This window comes from Hevea brasiliensis, chromosome 12 (genome assembly GCF_030052815.1).
Source record: "Hevea brasiliensis isolate MT/VB/25A 57/8 chromosome 12, ASM3005281v1, whole genome shotgun sequence".
Taxonomy (NCBI): Eukaryota; Viridiplantae; Streptophyta; class Magnoliopsida; order Malpighiales; family Euphorbiaceae; genus Hevea; species Hevea brasiliensis.
In genome coordinates, this window is record NC_079504.1 from 4,106,460 (window position 1) to 4,124,269 (window position 17,810).

General features: G+C 36.8%; 5 protein-coding genes across 5 annotated transcripts; 1 reads left to right on the plus strand and 4 right to left on the minus strand.

The window, feature by feature from the left end:
* Nucleotides 1–619: 619 nt before the first annotated feature.
* On the minus strand, nucleotides 620–1,955 carry LOC110664345 (probable carboxylesterase 2). The gene has a single exon (XM_021823986.2). It carries the CDS (start codon nucleotides 1,747–1,749, stop codon nucleotides 781–783), a length of 969 nt encoding a protein of 322 aa, XP_021679678.2. The 5' UTR covers nucleotides 1,750–1,955; the 3' UTR covers nucleotides 620–780.
* Nucleotides 1,956–2,608: 653 nt separating this feature from the next.
* Nucleotides 2,609–3,899, minus strand: LOC110664347 (probable carboxylesterase 2). Its single transcript, XM_021823987.2, has one exon. The coding sequence runs from the start codon at nucleotides 3,760–3,762 to the stop codon at nucleotides 2,785–2,787; it is 978 nt and encodes a 325-aa protein (XP_021679679.1). The 5' UTR covers nucleotides 3,763–3,899; the 3' UTR covers nucleotides 2,609–2,784.
* A 196-nt stretch (nucleotides 3,900–4,095) lies between these two features.
* Nucleotides 4,096–6,166, plus strand: LOC110664348 (succinate dehydrogenase subunit 5, mitochondrial). The gene is made up of 4 exons (XM_021823988.2): nucleotides 4,096–4,389; nucleotides 4,949–5,259; nucleotides 5,351–5,536; nucleotides 5,831–6,166. The coding sequence occupies exons 1-4, from the start codon at nucleotides 4,239–4,241 to the stop codon at nucleotides 5,885–5,887; spliced, it is 705 nt and encodes a 234-aa protein (XP_021679680.1). The 5' UTR covers nucleotides 4,096–4,238; the 3' UTR covers nucleotides 5,888–6,166.
* Nucleotides 6,167–6,400: 234 nt separating this feature from the next.
* Nucleotides 6,401–7,870, minus strand: LOC110664349 (uncharacterized). The gene is made up of 3 exons (XM_021823989.2): nucleotides 7,677–7,870; nucleotides 7,409–7,552; nucleotides 6,401–7,300 (listed from the first exon to the last, which is right to left on the minus strand). The coding sequence occupies exons 1-3, from the start codon at nucleotides 7,722–7,724 to the stop codon at nucleotides 6,842–6,844; spliced, it is 651 nt and encodes a 216-aa protein (XP_021679681.2). The 5' UTR covers nucleotides 7,725–7,870; the 3' UTR covers nucleotides 6,401–6,841.
* A 4,044-nt stretch (nucleotides 7,871–11,914) lies between these two features.
* On the minus strand, nucleotides 11,915–17,601 carry LOC110664351 (uncharacterized). Its single transcript, XM_021823991.2, has 7 exons — nucleotides 17,115–17,601; nucleotides 16,940–17,028; nucleotides 16,708–16,846; nucleotides 13,274–13,372; nucleotides 12,991–13,113; nucleotides 12,561–12,823; nucleotides 11,915–12,475 (listed from the first exon to the last, which is right to left on the minus strand). The coding sequence occupies exons 1-7, from the start codon at nucleotides 17,260–17,262 to the stop codon at nucleotides 12,365–12,367; spliced, it is 972 nt and encodes a 323-aa protein (XP_021679683.2). The 5' UTR covers nucleotides 17,263–17,601; the 3' UTR covers nucleotides 11,915–12,364.
* Between the last annotated feature and the right edge of the window lie 209 nt (nucleotides 17,602–17,810).

Here is a 17,810-nt window from a genome sequence, read left to right on the forward strand (position 1 = left end):
AATTAAATATACTAATAGTCAGTCACAATTCAACTCAAATCAACTCAATCTTTATCCTAAAAATTTATTGGGGTTGGCTATATGGATTATCTTTCTCCACTCTAAACGATTTTGGGTTGAATAGTCGAAAATGTATAATGCTTCTAAGACATGTTATACTACTCTCTTCCAAGTTGGTTTAGGTCTACTCCTTCTTTTCTTTCTATCCTCTAACTCAATGTGCTTTACTTATCTAACGGGAGCCTCCGTATGTCTACGCTTGACCAAATCACCTCAATCTCCCTTCTCTCAATTTATCCTCAATTGGCACAACTTCTACCTTTTCTCTAATACTCTCATTACAACTTTATCTAGTCTAGTATGGCCACTTGTCCACCTTAGCATAACTCTCATCTTAGATATATACGGCTCCTTCATTACCTAACACTCACTACCATATAATATGGCCCGATCGTATAATTGTATGGTAAAATTTTGCTTTCAACTTATTGAGAATCTTACGATCACAATTACTACCAGTCGATCACAATTTAAAAAAAATGATAAATAAGAGATATAATATTTTGATTATAATCAAATTATTAAAACAAGAGTGGATGTTGTTATTTTCTTTTTCAAGTGTCACACATCAACAGTTAATCTTATTTAAAAGCGACAATTACCTGTAGCGAAAGGCAATCAATCCATCAAACCAGTGAAAAATAAATTTTAGATACATGGGCATTGGAAATGTAGCAGTAAAGGTACATATATCGACACAAAAGCAGCAGCCAACACAATTTAATTTGGATCTCGGTTGATGTAAGAAGCCAAGCTCTTGATCAAGAGATGAGCATTTTCGCTATCAGGGTTAAAAATATGAAAAACATGATCTTCTCCTTTTGTCTCCACTATCTCTGCTTTTCCTTGCCACCCACTTTTCAGCAGATTTTCGTAATAAAGCTTCCCTCTTTCACACAATATGTCTTTCTCTGCAACCAAAACAAGCACACTCTTACTAGCCAAGCCTTCAAGACTTGGGGTTTCTTTCGTAAACGGGTTAATATAGGGATCATCACACCCTTTATTAGACGGGCAAACGAACATCCACCAATTATCTACCATTGATTTTCTTAAACTATCATTTGCCTCTTCTCCAATTGGATCTTTTCCCCAGAAATAAGGGTGGATCATAGCTATGCCTTGAACTTTCTTCATATTTGAACCCTGCTGGTTCGAGTCCTTCAACCGCAAGGCCAAGTGGTGTGTAATATTAGCGCCAGCACTGTCTCCTGCTAAAAACACCTGTCTAAAGTCTGCATAACTTTCGAGCCATTCTTCGGTGCCACCATCTGCGTGAGCAACCACCCATTGAAGGGAAGCCCATGAATCCTCATAGGCGGCTGGAAGCGGATGTTCTGGGGCTAACCTGTAGTCCACAGACACAACGATGATTTTAGCTTGGGAAACTAGCCGATTGAGGAAACAGTGGTACTTGGGTTCAGCCGGTGATGCTATGCAAAAGGCTCCACCGTGATAGTAGACTAGAACGGGAAGCTTTTGGTTGTTATTAGTGAAATCGGGACGGTAGAGCCTCGCTGAGAGAGTGGTTTGTGGAGTGGTGATAAAGATGTCTTTGGACAAAACACCAGTTTGAGAATCCAAGCCAGCGGGTGTAACTTCTGTTCCTGCGTATCTCTCGACGGTTCCATCCTCGAACACTCGAAGGTAAGGAAAAATTTCCTGAGATACTTGTTTGCTTGGAGCCATTCGCAAAAAAGAAGCAAGCAAGAGAAGTATTTGGCAAGAGAAGCATTTGGCAAGAGACAGTTAATGGTATTAAATAGAAGCGGCGAGATCGATGGGGATTTTATGGTCCGTCAGAGCGCGTGGTTAATTATCAACAATTATCAGAATTAAATTGATATGCATATTATAGGAGAGTCGACCAATTCAACAAAGATGACGTACGAATCAACCTCTAAAAATTAGGAAGAAATATATGAGTCAATCAATTAATTAGAGTGATTTAAATAGCAATTATAACGTTCATAATTATTTAAGAAAAAGAGTGTACGTAGCTATAATTCTGATAATTACAATTTATTGAAATGCATTTTTAAGTATTTTTTCTTGTTTATAGACTTTGCTTATGTGATTAGCCTGACTTGATATAATATCTAAAAGTATATTATTTATTTGATAAACTTATATTTAATCCCTACATTTTTAATTGCTCAATTAAATACAGATTCATTAATAAAATAAGCATAAAGTCCATGCCACACTTCAAATTACATGAATCCCAAAAAGAACAAGTCCATGGTCTAAAAATATAAAATTCTAAAAATTCTATTTTCAAAAAAAAAATAAAATATATATATATATATATAATTCTATTGTGACCCACCCAACCCATAATGGAGGATCCATCTGTGTCAACCCTACCCGAACTTGTAAAAGTCTGGAATAGAGAACAATCAGATGTAACAGCAATAGATTTAAGAATTGAAAATATAGTGGAATGAGCACAACGAACTTTACATATAAGCCTCAAAAGTCTAACGCAATTGGACGTTAGAGATAGCATTGTAATGTGAAAAAATTCTCACATCAGAAAAAAAAAAAATGAAGGCAATCAAATAAAAATGACTCTATACAATATAAAATGTATTATTTATACAATATAAAATGACTAAATATATCTATAAATAATTGAATACAACTATAACCAAATAATGATGAAATAAAATTATTTTCCAGAACTTGAGAATTCAAAGCGATTAAGAGAAGTTTACATGTAAATCAAAATAAAGGCACATCCCTATTGAAGAAGGCAGCCAAACGTTGAATCAAATGCTTGGCTTTCTCAGACTCCAAATCATGCAAATGGAAACCATGGCCTTCTCCTTGAGTCTCATCAATCTCAACCACACCCATCCACCCACTCCTACTTAGTGCCTGGTAATAAGCCCACCCTCTATCTCTCAAAACATCCTTCTCAGCCACCCCAACGAGCACTCTCTTGCACCCTAGTCCTGTTAGACCCGGCCCATTCTCTGATAGTGGGTTGACCCGTGGGTCATCATGATCCGGGTTCGACGGGCAAATTATTGGCCACAATCGGTCTACCAATGCCTTCCTGTCCAGATCCACTGCCTCCGAACCAATTGGTTCGGACCCCCAGAAATACGGGTGGATTAAAGCAACTCCTAGAAGCCCAATACCAAGCCCGGAATCCGGATCCCCAGCAGCCATAGCTAAGTTATGAGCAATATTGGCACCGGCACTCTCTCCGGCTAAAAACACTCTTCCAAAATCTGCGTGGTCATTTAACCAAGGCTCAGGACCATCGCTGTTGCGGTGAGAAACCACCCACTGGAGTGCAGCCCATGAATCCTCGTACGCAGTGGGAATAGGGTGCTCAGGAGCTTTCCTGTAGTTCACAGAAACAGCAACCACGTTGGCTTCAGCAACCAATTTGGTTAGGTAGGTGTGGTACTTGAGAGTGAATGGCGATGAGAGGCAAAAGGCGCCGCCGTGAAAGTAGACGAGGAGAGGGAACTTATGGTTGGGATGGTGAAGTTTTGGGAGGTAAAGGCGAGCAGAGACGAGGTTGGGTTGAGGAATTATTGTGAGATCTTTGGATGAAAGGCCAAAGGAGAGATTGTAAGATGGTGGGACAAAGTCAGTTTCTCGGAGTCTTTGAACATGGCCATCTTTGTAAACTCGGATAATCCCTTCAAGCTCATAAGCTAACTCTTGTTTGGTTGAGTTGTCCATAGGAATTTTGCGAGAGATGGAAAATAGCAGCAACTATGGCGGAAGAAGTAGATAAGGAGATGGACGAACGTATTGAAAATGTTTATCCTCCTCTCATTTCTATTTGTTTTGTTTTTGCAGGATGGGCAAACTTTTAAATTGCCACTAGTCAAATTTGACCCAATTGCCTGCGCGTTAAAAAACAAAAAACAAACCCTACCAAAAAAGACCCAAAAAATAATTCTCTGGGCCTTGGACCACTTCACAATTGGATTCAATCCGGCTCGATTTTTGACATCTGGGCCTAATCATAAAAAAAAAACATGCACAATGAAACCACAGCAGTCACTTCATTATTATTTTCTGACATTTGCCAACTGAATCTTTGCTCAAATTGCAGTAACCTCACTGCATTTTACTATATTAGCTTTCTAATCTAAGAAGGCAGTAGTCGCTGCTTTTTATTCAGCTATTCTTCGAGGAAATCAGAAAAAGAAATGGAGAAGATGGTGTTACTGAGATCCATATGCCGCGCAGCCTGTTTTAGGTCTTCATGTTTCGCCGCTGTTACCCACCACTTGGCTTCTCGATCCCTCTTCACTCTCTCCTCGCCTTCCGTTGCTACCCCTTGCAATCGCATCGTTTCTGGTATTCTTTTTTTTTTTTTTTATTATATCCACTAGCGTCTTCAGTTTATCAACTTTAATTTTGTTTGTTAATTCGATTACGACGCGGTTGGTGGTGACTTTGGTTTTTTTTTTTTTTTTAATCCTTGATCAAAATTTAGGGTTTTTTCTTTAGATATATTATCTGTTAGGATGCTTTTCAAAGAGCTTCATTGGATTTCATATCTGTCGTGTGGATGCTGGATTCTCACAACATTTCAGCTTAAGTATGGTCTGGTTGTTTCTCAGGGATCACTTACTTTTCGTTTGTTTGGGTGATTTTCTCATTTCTGGCAAATAGTGGATTGCAAAACATATGTTAACATTTGAGGAATTAGCCTTCCCCAGACCATACTGGGTTTTTACATGTGCTCTCTGCTAGAAAGCCATCTTGATTTTGCAAGGGTCCCTGATTCTGTGGAGTGCAGCAATGTATATTTATTCCAACATCTTGTGTGATTGAATACCACCATGCATCTGTGTACTAAAATCTGAATACAATTCCTGTTCTGAACTTATTTCTTATGGGGAAAACCACGCAGATTTCAGATCTTCTTTTACGATGGGCATTGGAGGCAGACGGTTTTTTAGTGAGGGCGTAACTCACATGCCTGTCATACAAGATCCCGAAATTCAAAATGTTTTGAAGGACTTAATGGCAGCAAGTTGGGACGAGCTTCCTGATGCACTCATCCATGATGTGAAGAATGCCTTGTCTAAAAACACTGATGATAAAGCTGGCCAAGAAATTTTGAAGAATGTTTTCTGTGCAGCTGAAGCAGTTGAGGAATTTGGTGGCATGCTCATTTCTATGAAAATGGAACTTGATGACAGCATTGGATTGAGTGGCGAGGTTTCATAATTTAAATGGAATTACATGATCTGTTTCTCTTTTTTTCTGTCCCCATGATTCTTATAATTTGACGGTTGTAATTTTTGTGTAGGATGTAAAGCCCTTATCAGATGATTTTGTCAATGCACTTCGTACAGTTTATCAACGATATTCTGCCTATTTGGATGCATTTGGACCTGATGAGGGTTATTTGCGGAAGAAAGTAGAGATGGAGTTGGGATCAAAGATGATATACTTGAAGATGAGATGCAGTGGGCTTGGTTCAGAGTGGGGGAAGGTACTAAAATTTGTTTCACTGTTTTAAACAGGACAGAGTTTTCTACTCCATTTTAGATAGAATACATTACCAACATCTGTCGCCTGTTTAGGTCAAAAAGCATCATGTAGGGGATCATAAATTAATAATTGCTTGTGCCTGTGAGACCAAATATTTGACCAGCTACTTAGGAGAACCCTGGGCTGAAGGATGTGCTGCAAACTCAAGCTTTTCATTGCTTCATTTACAGTTATCCTATTCATGAGTGCTAAGGTGATAATTCAATTTCTGATATTTCAAGTCTTTTGGTTGCAGGTTACTGTTCTTGGCACTTCTGGACTTGCTGGTTCTTATGTTGAGCAGAGAGCTTAGAGACACATTTTGGGAAGGTTTTGATGTAATTGTGAACTTTGGAATCTTGTTTTTGAATAGTTGGATGTCACTTGTATTCTCTCTGGAAGAACTATCTAGGGTGGAGCAGATGGCCATTGAATAAGAGCTTATTACTGTCAACAATTTAAAACCATATTTTTCATCCTGTTTGAGAATTTCTTTTATGTTTATTTTGTGATGGTTAATAATGTCTTGACTCTTGTCTTCTCCTATACTGTAAGGTATTACCATAATGATATGGTCATGCAAAATTTTGTATACTGAGGATTGAAAGTCGTTAAATATGTCGCTTTACCTGGTCTGTATTTGTTTTCTATGAAGTGCGACCTACTTCACTTTGTTAATCTGAAATGCAGAATAAAAGCGTAATTTGATTGCTTGGTGCTAGTAATTAATTAGCCTCATAATTTCCAGACCTTTACAGAAATAGAAAATGATGTTGGTATGTTGATAGCCTTATAGCTTATTTTAACGTCTCTATGAGAAGTGTAATGCTTTCTGAATAAAAACTTAATAAAGATAATATTCATTTTGCAATTGGAATGTAATTGATACACTTGCTCTCAAATGAGATCCTCCGTAAAATCCCATTTTGAGTCCTACTGTTGTATCAATCTTGGAGCTTTGTTTTCTCGTTCCTGATCTCTTTGGAAGTTCTTAATTTAAATTACAATGACAATCTCGACTCCTCTAATTATGAAGGATGGCAGCTGCTAGTTGTGCTTCCTATCTAGGAAAGTGTAATTCTTCAGTCTTGTACGACTAGGCTTATAATTTCATCAGCCTTGAACATAGCAGATGAGAAATAGGATTCATGAAATAGGTAATCTCAACTATCTTTCGATATAAGGATAAACTTTTCTATAATTTTAATCTTTATTCATTAATTTGTCTGCTTGCCTTCATTGCCAAGACCGGTATGAAGGGTACTGATTACTGAACTCGAGCCATCTTAACTATTCTGCTGCGCTTACGCCAAGACCAAGATTCAGAAGGGGATTTGGGCAAAGGTGGAAGCAACACAGCCTTCCTGTAGAGACCAAATGGCCATCCCTCGCAGTGACACAACTCCTGAAGTATGGAAGACCTTGGAAAATCTTGAAAGTCAAGAAGCTCACTAAAGCTTGAGCAGCGGGAGAAGTTTGTCTTCACAGAAAGAAAGGCTTCCTTGCTCAAAGCACTTGAACAACATGAGAAACAACTAGCAACAGAGAGAAATTCTTCTCCTTCGTCCTCCTTCTCATCATTCTCATCCTTTTCTTGAAAAATCTTAGGAGCCAAGAACAATTCCCCGGTCCTCGGAGAAAAAACCCAGGAAAAGCTATCTGTCAGAACAAATGATCTTTGCCTAGACTTCTCCAAGGCACGGCTTCGGATTGCTGAAACAACAATCTGAAGAAACAATCAAACACAAAGACATAACCAGAAAATAATTATGGATTGACAAGGAAAGATAGAAATAAATAGAAAATTATATCTACAGTGATTTAAAGTGAGTACTTCCTGCTCATCATCTATGTCACTGGAAGGGTAATCCACCTCCGGGCTTGAAGTTGAAAGCCGGCGACAAGTACGGCAATTGGAAAACGCATCCCTCAAAGTTGCAGAGAGGAACTTGCATTTCCTGGAAGGATTTGGTGGTTCCTGATGATAAAAGACACCCATATTGTAGAACTTGAAAATTTTATCTTTTCGATACAGAAATATATAAAGAACCAACGTATAAAATAACAAGTCACGCCTGGAGTTGATGTTCAAATTGACCTGCCTCGGTGATAGTGGCCTTGCAGCTTATTGAAAATACAGGCATTTCCATCCTTTGGGGTAAAGACAAAGTTTAAAAATAAAACAAAGGGCGGTCAAATTCACCATAGGTTTTCAGGACCGTCGGATGCTAAAAATCCACCTTCAATGTGCATATCTAAAAGATTATTTGCTAATTTCGTCGTTTTCGTATATCACTTGAATCTGAAGATATGGGGAATTTGGACATCATACCCAACCTTGAAATCCCATTACTTGACAAGAAATTAGTATCCTACAAGTAATGAGGGGGTTAAAGAACCCTCCACGGAAGTTATTATTATGATTTGAAGTAACAGAAAAAAGAAAAAAGAAAGAGAGAGGGGGGCATGGATTAGTTAGTGAGATGGAAACGTAATTACCAGCTAGAAATGCTGAGTTTAGCGATAAGGAAGATGGGGAAAAATTAGTTGGAGAGCCTAATGCAATTGCCCTGCTCCTTGCTAAACCGTAAACTTTTATTTAATTTTGGTATTGAAAGCATGTCTACGAAATATCATATGTCCTCTTATTAACTGTCTTGAAATTGAAAGAACAGACAAACATGGAACTGAGAGAGTGGTGAGTTAATGCATTAGCTGGCTTATGATTAATGCTCTAACAAACCTCTTTTATATATGAGGTATGAACCATGTAACCTTCATTTATGGCCAATCCCATAGGCATAAGCTGCTACACAATAATTAAGGGAGGGTTTTATAGCTTTCGATTTTGACTGCTTGAGATCAACAGGAGAAATTCTTTTGGCTCCATTGAATGATAATTTTTTTTGGGGTATAGCTAATTTATCATTCTATTTGACTATGGCTTAGTCCAATAACTAAAGGTATATCATTCACAAGGCACACCCAAGTGTCAAAATAATTAAATATGCATAACAATGGTATAACTTCGTAATCCTAATTAAATCGTATTATCTCAAAACAAAATGCAAATGTTTAAAGGGCTGTTGCAATTACAACAAACATCAGATTTTTGAAAAGTTTTTTCACAATTGTCATTATAACGATACAAATTTATACATCATAATGAATCTATATTTCATTCAATTGATTTTCATATTTGGGAGGGTATCCCTATCAATTCAATGCCTGATCCTGCTGCTGAAACCACTGAGCAAATAGCAACCGAGCAACCCATGTCACTGACTGCATCAACAATGACTACAATCAGCTTTGGAAGGAGAATTGCTGCACCACCCACTTCCCCTTTTAGCTACTCTGATGCAAACACAATCGAGTAGAAATGACTTGCAGCTGAACAGGATATTAAGAAAGTAACCAGACAGTCAACTGCTGCATCTTAAGTTAAAAAAGAAAATGCATCTTATTGCAACTTAAGCATCATTAATAAAATAGAAAAAATAAGATTACCTTTGCAGAGAGCAAGAGAATGGAAATATAGCAATGAGATTAGAGTGCAGAAATAGTTTTCAATCATTGTGTAAGATGGAAAAAATGAATGGAAAATATGGGAAGATGCATTTTCCAACAGCGTGCACTTTCTTTTCCCTGTAGCCACCCAAATTGGAGTTAAAAAAGGCAGAAAGGGCTAATTGGTTTTGGACTTCACAATCCTTCCTATCACAAATGAACATGTTCACATGCAAGGGCATAACAAAATTATTAAACAATAATTTCTTTGCTTCTCCTTGTCTCTCTCTTCTATCAACCATATAGATTGAACTAATTTTCTTTTCATTTTTAACACTATTATTGATTTTTTTTTTTTTGGTTAAAATTTTATCCCCATGGTACTAAAGTCATCTCTAGAGCCATAAGATCTTGAATTCTAGTCCTAGTAAGAGCCAAATAAACCAAAAATAAATAAAATCTATCCAACTATTTTCATACTGTCACTTTTTTATCCCTCTTACAAACCAGGCATTAAGAACAAAAAGAGTTGAAAAAAAAGAACTGTTTGCATCATCCTAACTTAAGTGCTAGAAATAGCATACTGAAGAATCTTCAGAAATGCTGAAACGATAAACTTCATTGGCTTTTAGTTGGTTCTTTTGACATTATTTCTAACCAGAGAAAGTGAAAGCCAACTCAAACTCAACCAAAAGCATTTATATTCCCACTCAGAATACACTATATAATAACTTTTGTCAATAGAAACATCAGAAAAAGGTCACCTGACTACATTATTGTCACATACATGCCATAGTAAAATCCAACATTGAAAAGCAAATCACTTGAGAACATAATGGGGGAGCTAAGGCTGATCTCTAATACCAAAATTGAAGTATATCAACCTTCTAGAAAAGGTTTAGCTGCAGCAGTGGGCATTGTCCTTGCCTGTTTGTTCTCTTTCCAAGTTACCGCTCATATTCATCAATTCTCAATTTTTTGATGTTTCAGCATTTTTTTTTTTTTTAAAGTTCACAATCTTCAATTAAATTCTGTCAAGCAGATGAAATCTCTACCACAACTTTTTACCATACTGTGAAAAGTCTATGAACACAAGAAGTAATCTTGAGTTACAACAAAAACCTCAGGACATATTTACTTATTGAACAAAAATTTAGGAACAACTACTTCATAACAGAAAGAAACATATGGCAGCTACAAATTTTTGTGTCAAGGCCATAACATGAGCATGACATGCTAACTGCATTAGGTAATCATCAATTGAAAACGAAGATATACAAGCACTGAAAGGACTAAGCATACCTCTATTAAGTCAACCGGGCAATTTCTGGAGTTGCTGTGATGTTAAAGAAATGAGAGACTGAAGCTTAGCAACAGCGGAGGTCTTATCAGGAGGACATTTCAAAAGAGAAATGTTCAAGGAGTGAAGAGCTTCATCAAGCTTCCCTGCAGCTAATGCTGCACATCCTGCCCTATAAGCCTCGTCTGCCATTCGGGCATCATATTGAGGAGATGCACCCCCCCTGGGGCTCTTAGTCTTTAAGTGGGAAGTAGATGGAGGATCAAGGCGTGCAGTTGCACGAGCATATTCCAAATTTTTAATAGCTGTGTCAATCTCTGCCATGAGAGCTTCTGGAGTTGATGGGATAGTTTTAATTCCATCAAAGACACTCCAAGAGGGATTTCCTTCCATCGAGCCCTTCTTCCTCCCTAGCTGGGGATTACTAGCGTGGCCAAAAAAGCAAGTTTCTTGGCACTACAATCTGAGAATTAGACTAACCCTTAACTATAAGCTTAATAATGACTGCCCAGTTTCAATCCTGCCAAATTCATTGTCTAAGTACAGTCTACAAATTATTGATCAAATATATATAATCTTAGAAGAAACATAATTACTCCCCACAAAGTATAATAACAAGAATCAAAAGCCAGCAATTGATGAAAATTAGTACTTGATCGAACAAGAAGTCGGAAAAGAATGGCTGAAACCCTTACCTTAAAGTGTGTTTCTTAATTTCGTAGCCAAAGCATTTTGCAATTAGCAAACTTCATAGCTAGCTCAGCGATTTCATGTGGATTTTTCCAAGGTGCCCAAGAAGATGTTTGGTCCAAACGCTAAAAACGGTTCATAGAAGAGAAATTGATCAAGCTATAAGCTTTCATGGATTTCAGCCCTCTCTTCGGGAAGAACAGTACTGTATTCCTCGCAGAGAGCCGTTGAATTGACTCAAACCCAGTGTTAATGTTTAGATGGCACGTTATTTCCTCGAGAACAACGGTCCTCTAGGCTCCAACCGTTGACAGCGGGCATAGGTTCGTTTCCTTGGAAACACCCGAAAGAGAGTACGATACCCGAATGGTCTTAGGTCCATCTGAGTAGGAATGGCCCATGATTTCCGATATGAGAACCATGAATGGGTCCTGAGTTTTCTTTGGATTGTTTAAAATTAATTTTCTATGATCTTTGCATTTTTTTTATAAATTTATAAATATAATTTCCTTTGTATAGTATGAGTTAACTCATTATACACATTTGGGTATTTGATATGTATTTTTTATTGGGTATTTGATAAATTTTTTAAATATAATTAACTCAGATGAAATTTAAATTTGAAATCTCACTAAACTAAAGCTGATGGATGATTGTTTTAGATTTCACAATATTAAAAGCAGAATATTTTCTATTTTCCATTTAATGAGCTTATTATATCCATAATATTTTTTTTAGAAAAAAAAAAAAGAAACAAATAATATACAAGCATCCATCATGATCCCAAAAAAATAAAGAGAGACGCAGGGCTGCGGAAACCATTTACCATAACAGAATGAATTTAGGAATATGCAATAGTTCTTCATTGCTTACGAATTTGCAACCGTTACAAGGAGTCAATTTTCTCATCCCTCCTACGGCCAATCAATCTTCTCAGGCTAATCCATAATGAAAGTTCTTCATGTTAACAGTAAAGAGGTCAATTCACCTGGGAACTAGATTTCAGAACTTTAGAATCACCAGTGCCAGGACGCCGCAATGAATGTTACAAAAATGATTAAATAGACGAGGAATCACACTCCTCAACCATTCTCTTTCCTTAAAACCCAACGTATCAAAGGAAAAGAAAAGATGAATTAAAGTCAAAAATCCGCCAGTTCCAGATGTAAGCAATGAATAATCAAGGTATCACCAGAGCCAGCATCATATCTTTGCAAAACTTCCAGAGGTAGAGATTGCAGCTCAACTTACTTTTTAACATTGATCATCATTTGGGTTGGTAAAATACAATCATGCATTAACAACACCCGAGACCCAGGGAACAATCAATGGTGCATTTGGGTGGGAGTTTCTATATGATTCGGAATACCTGTCCTTAAAATTCAATCTTGGCTTTTCAGCCTGCATTTTGACAAATTTAAAGTGTCAATTTTAGTTTGGTCCGAATCTACAAGAAAATGAGCTTATTGTGTGAGAGAATTCTTACATATTTCAGCCAGCACTCCTGATTTTTATGCTGATAGATATCTGGTGAATAGCATCCCATCTCTGAAGGGCAATAGACCCACATATTGCATTTCATTTCACCTGGCTTTGCATATTTTGCCTGATCTAAGCAAGCTTGACAGCAGTCAGCTGCACTTTCTTTATGGTGGGTAAGACCCCATCTGACAGCTGCACCACCATAATCAGTATGAAGCTCAGTATGGCATTCAGGTGGAAGTGGCCTGCCAGGCAAAATTTCTTCCTCTGCAAAGAAAAGTAAGAAAACAACATTGAATAAATAATGAGGCCATGGACACATGCAGAGCAAGTTAAAGTGCCAGGTCCTATACACTGCACCTATTTAGTGACAGGAGACACAGGCAGACTATATGAAAAAGACATTTAACAAACAAAGAGGTTGATTTAATTACCAGACTCTTCTTCACCCTCTGGCTTATCATCATGCTCCTGGTTAATGATTTCAACAGGTATCCAAAGGCCAATTTTTTCCAACAGCACAGCCCAATCAGAGTCCAAGGCTCTTACTATCATCCCTATGGAATAGTCAGTTACAACAGTAAGCAACAAGATTCTGCCAAGCAAATATTAAAACTCACCACAGGGATCAAAAACAATAGATCCTCAAGGGTTTCATAAGAATAAACTCAAATGCCACAAAACCACAGGCTTCAAAGGAAAAAAAAAAAATCATACTGGCTTCTTCTTGCAGATTAGTTGAATTCAGTCCCCCTGTTCCATCAGTCAACTCTTTGACTTCACGCAATTTTTCTTTGCGCCAGCTTTCAATAGCTTCTGTTTACCAAAACAAGAATCCAAAGAAGAAAACTAGCAAGATATGAAATAAATAAACAAACAAACTGAAGCCATTATTTTGGCCAGCCATAAATGAGTTTAGCTTAAAACTCTTATCTCGGCCACATCACCTAAAATTTATCACAAGAAGCAAGGATAAAACTGTAATGTTAACATGTAGCCTTAAATTGGTTCTTAAAACTCATCAAGCAGTTATAGCAAGCATAAAACTAAGTACTTCCCTGAGACTGTAGTTCTAGTATCAGCAAATGATTAATGATATCATATTGAACAGTGGCATTTTTAGTACAACATCATCCGAGGGGTACACTTAAGACTTCCATGAAACATTTACCATCTAGTAGGAGATGTTTTTAGGAACACAAGAGCATTTCCACAAAATACCTATATGTTCACATTTTAAAAGTTTGGCAGAACTCACATAAGCACAAAGCTAGGCGCAATTAAGGAGTTATAACCAGTATTGTTAACTTATAGCAGAAAATAAAGTAGGACATCAGAAAAATGTATTTGGACATCAACATAACTGCCACTAACTTATGTATCTACTAGAAAGAGGTAGCAGACCAGGATCTGGGTTTTCACAAAAGGCCACCAAAAGAAACGTGCATATATCTACCCCAATAAGACAAGGATTGAAAATTAGTTGAGTTGAATGCATGTGCACGTGTATCATATGCATGCTTTTTATATGAGTTTGCAAATTCCAGCCTTCCACCAAGCAAGAATCTTTTTCCATTGTGGAAATTACAAAATTGATAGCTAGATTTTACAACACAAAAGCCTCATGGTAACAGAATATGTTCCTTACATTCGTTTTATCACATCCACCTCCAGATTACTTCCACCTATTTATAATTTCTAAATCAGGCATTTCAACTCTCACTCTTTTAATTTTTGATATGTATCAACATTCCTTCATTGATGTTCCTACAAATACACGTTCCCTTCCTTCTTTGACAGTCACTCAAAAATTCAACAACTTTGAATATTTTGATCAGGGAACTGAGCCCCAAATTCTGCATTATTCTTAAAATCCTTCACACATTTGAATTTGTTCCCAAGCAAAGTACTCAAATCACCAACTCTGCTTCAGAAGCAGCAGCAGGATCAAGAGTGCACTTTTCCATTATCATAATAGTTTTGCTAAATCACCATAGATGGTTTGAGGCTGAAGTGAACAAGGAGAACATCAGAAAACAAGGTAGCAAATTTCAATTTGTAAAGCAAATGGAGACTTAAGAACAATAGCATGACAGCAATGCAGGAAAAACAAGACAGCATCAATTGGAAAGAAAAGGAAGCAATCTTAAATCTGAAAATGTTCAAGAGAAGATATCACCATTAACATTGATGCAGATGAAGAAATTGAATCTGCATGAAGAGAGAAATAAAAAGATAGAGAGCAGCAGCTAAATGTCCCCGTGACTGAGCTGCAGTCACCATGGTTTTAAATCGCGGTCACAGCTGCGTTGGCAGTCATGGTCGTGAGTAACGGAAACGGGCCTGTAACGGCCATAACGTAATGGTAACGGCCTGTCGCTACGTAAATTTTTTTGAAAAATTTGCAAAGTTCATGAAACGCATACATATTCAAAGATATAATTCAACCTAAGATAGACAACTACGTAATAAGCATAAATATATCAAATAAAGACATTAAGTTCATTATTTTTATATATCATTAATATATCCATTAAATTCTTTGATATTATTAATATATATCCATTATTTTTATGTATTATGAACTAATTTACAGTTTGATATTATTTTCTAATTATTTATCTATTTAAAAATGATTAGAAAAATTTCTAAGAATTAGAGAAAATAAACAATAACTAACTTTTTGACACTCTTGAACTCAAAACTTAGAGAAAATAAACAATAACTCACTTTTTGGCACTCTTGAACTCAAAACTTTGTATAGTATTGAAGTTGAAGGCCTTCACTTTAGTCGATTTGATTTTGTGTGTGGAGGGAAAAAGAGAGAGAGAGAGAGAGAATGTTGAATTTGAGAATTGAGAGAAAATAGCAAAGACTTGAGACTTGAGAGAGAGTTGAGACTTTGAGTATTTGAGTGACACCAAATGGCTATTAAATGGCCAGTGAAAACTAAAAATAAATAGAGAGAAAGAGGGATATATGCCTTTTAACATAATAATTGAATAAGCTAAAAAAGAAAGAATCTCTCTGCAGCAGATCAATTTCACTTTCATGTGAATAGAGCTAGCCATGGAGGTGAAATAGATGTAAAATGGAGCTAGAAATGCAAAGTAGGCTAGGTAACGACTTTATGTAATGGTCAGTAACAGTTACGTAACGGCCATAACGGCCGTGGCAGCTACAACTTTTAAAACCTGTTATTTAACAGTTGTACCGGTCACAGCAGCCCAAAAACCTATAAATAATAACCCGTTACATACTATGACAGCCATTTTTAAAAAACCATGATTGTCACAGACTCACATATGAAAGGAGTATGGTTGATGCCTAAGAAGTGGAGGTAGATATGGTAGTGGAAAAGAAACAAATAACACGTCAGTATTGGCAAATGAGTGCCTAACTGTGATCTGAAAACGCAATTGCCAGCAGCAAACCCTTAGAGAGACACAAAGAAATGAAAACATAAGGAAATCAATCAATACAAGTTTATTCTGTTTCTCTCTCTTTTTTCCATTTTGAGATGCATGGACCATAAATGATCCAACAACCAAGTTGAAATTAAACTGAATGACTAAATCCTATGAAAACATTGGAAATCTCTACTGAAACTTTTAGGTGTATGGTATTTCATAGAGCACCATATTATGCACACAATAAAAAACTATCATGTAAATCCACTTCGCTAAAATTTCCAGGGTTTTCCATTGGCTTCAGAAATAAGAGATCTATAATTCCCATATAGCAAGACAAAAAGTTGGGCACAAAGTTACGTGCAATTTCAACTTAACAGCTTATTAAGATAAAGTCCAGATGAATCCACACTGCAATTCTATGACTAAAATTTCCTAGGTTGCACTCTCATTGTCATAGTTAACAAAGATAAATGAGGCACTGATTAATAAAACAGAAAATGTTAACCTTCATGAACTGGGAAAACAAAAAGAAGAAGAAGAAGAGTAATGCTTGCTCTCCTAGAAAATCCCCTCCACAAAAATTTTAGCAATTCGACCTAAATTCAGCCTCTATAAATCCACGCAAAGCTTTTAATCTCCAAGTAAAGTTACAAAATTAATTAAAAGCCATTGTTGTAAAATCAGTGCTAGAATGGAACAACAATAGGAAAAAAAAAAGTGAACGTAATGTGAACCAACCTCGCTGCTCAGTGATATTGGCATTCGCGTTCAAGCTTCTCAACCGCTGCAAAATCTCATCAGTTAACTTCCGTCTGACCTCCATAGGTAATTCAACCGACTTATCATCTCTCTTAAGCTCCTCCTTCAGTTGCTTAACCTTTCAACAAAATCCTCACATCCTCCTCGTCACCCATCATCGAACTAAAAATAACCCAATAGCCCAAATAACGAAATAGCACAAATTTCTTACCAATTTAACAAGCTGTAGAGGTTCATTGGCTCTTCGTATCCGAATTGATTCTTCCATCCTACTAATCTGATCCGGTGTATACTTTACAACTGCAACAAAAATTTCTCAAAATCAAAATTGACACCGCAAAAAAGGAAAGCTTCAATCGGATTATGAAACAATTAAGAGGAATTACCGTTATTTAAATCATTATTGGAGTATATATAAAGTGAGCTGTATAGAGAGCGAAGAACGTAAAGAGCAACAGCAATGTTGATGGAGCAAACTATAAGAGTTGTTCTCTTGTACGAAAACGGGCATACCCATTTCACTCCCCTTGCCATCTCCACCTCTCCCCTCTCCTCCACCTCATCCCACCATATCCTCTTCTCTCTCTCCCACAATTCAACAAATAATTCTCTTTCCTCGACCAGATCAAAAACAACAATCGCAGAAATCTAGACTCAGGGTTTGCTAGTTCTTCAGTTTTGCATCGAACACCAAGGAGATTAGGGAATAACGAGAGAGACCTCTGTAAAGTGACTTCCGTGCTTTTCTATTTGTTAATTGTCATTAGTATCACTAATTTCTGCTGCTAAATTGCGATAAACGATAACTAATCTAATCATGTTTTAAAACTCGGTCCGTGCTATCGTGCGCGTTTGGTTTTTGGCTGGAGGGAATTTGGTTGGTCGCTCGGGTTAATCATGAGCATTAGTCGGTGAAACTGTAATAAATTAAAAAAATAAATATTAATTGATAAAAATACAAAAGACACAAGCATAGATATTTTATTTTCTGTTAGGTTTAAGCTCTCAACTCTATGTTATATTTTGTATTTTTATTTAATTTTAATTAAATTATCAAATTAAATGGTTATAATTGTCGCAAG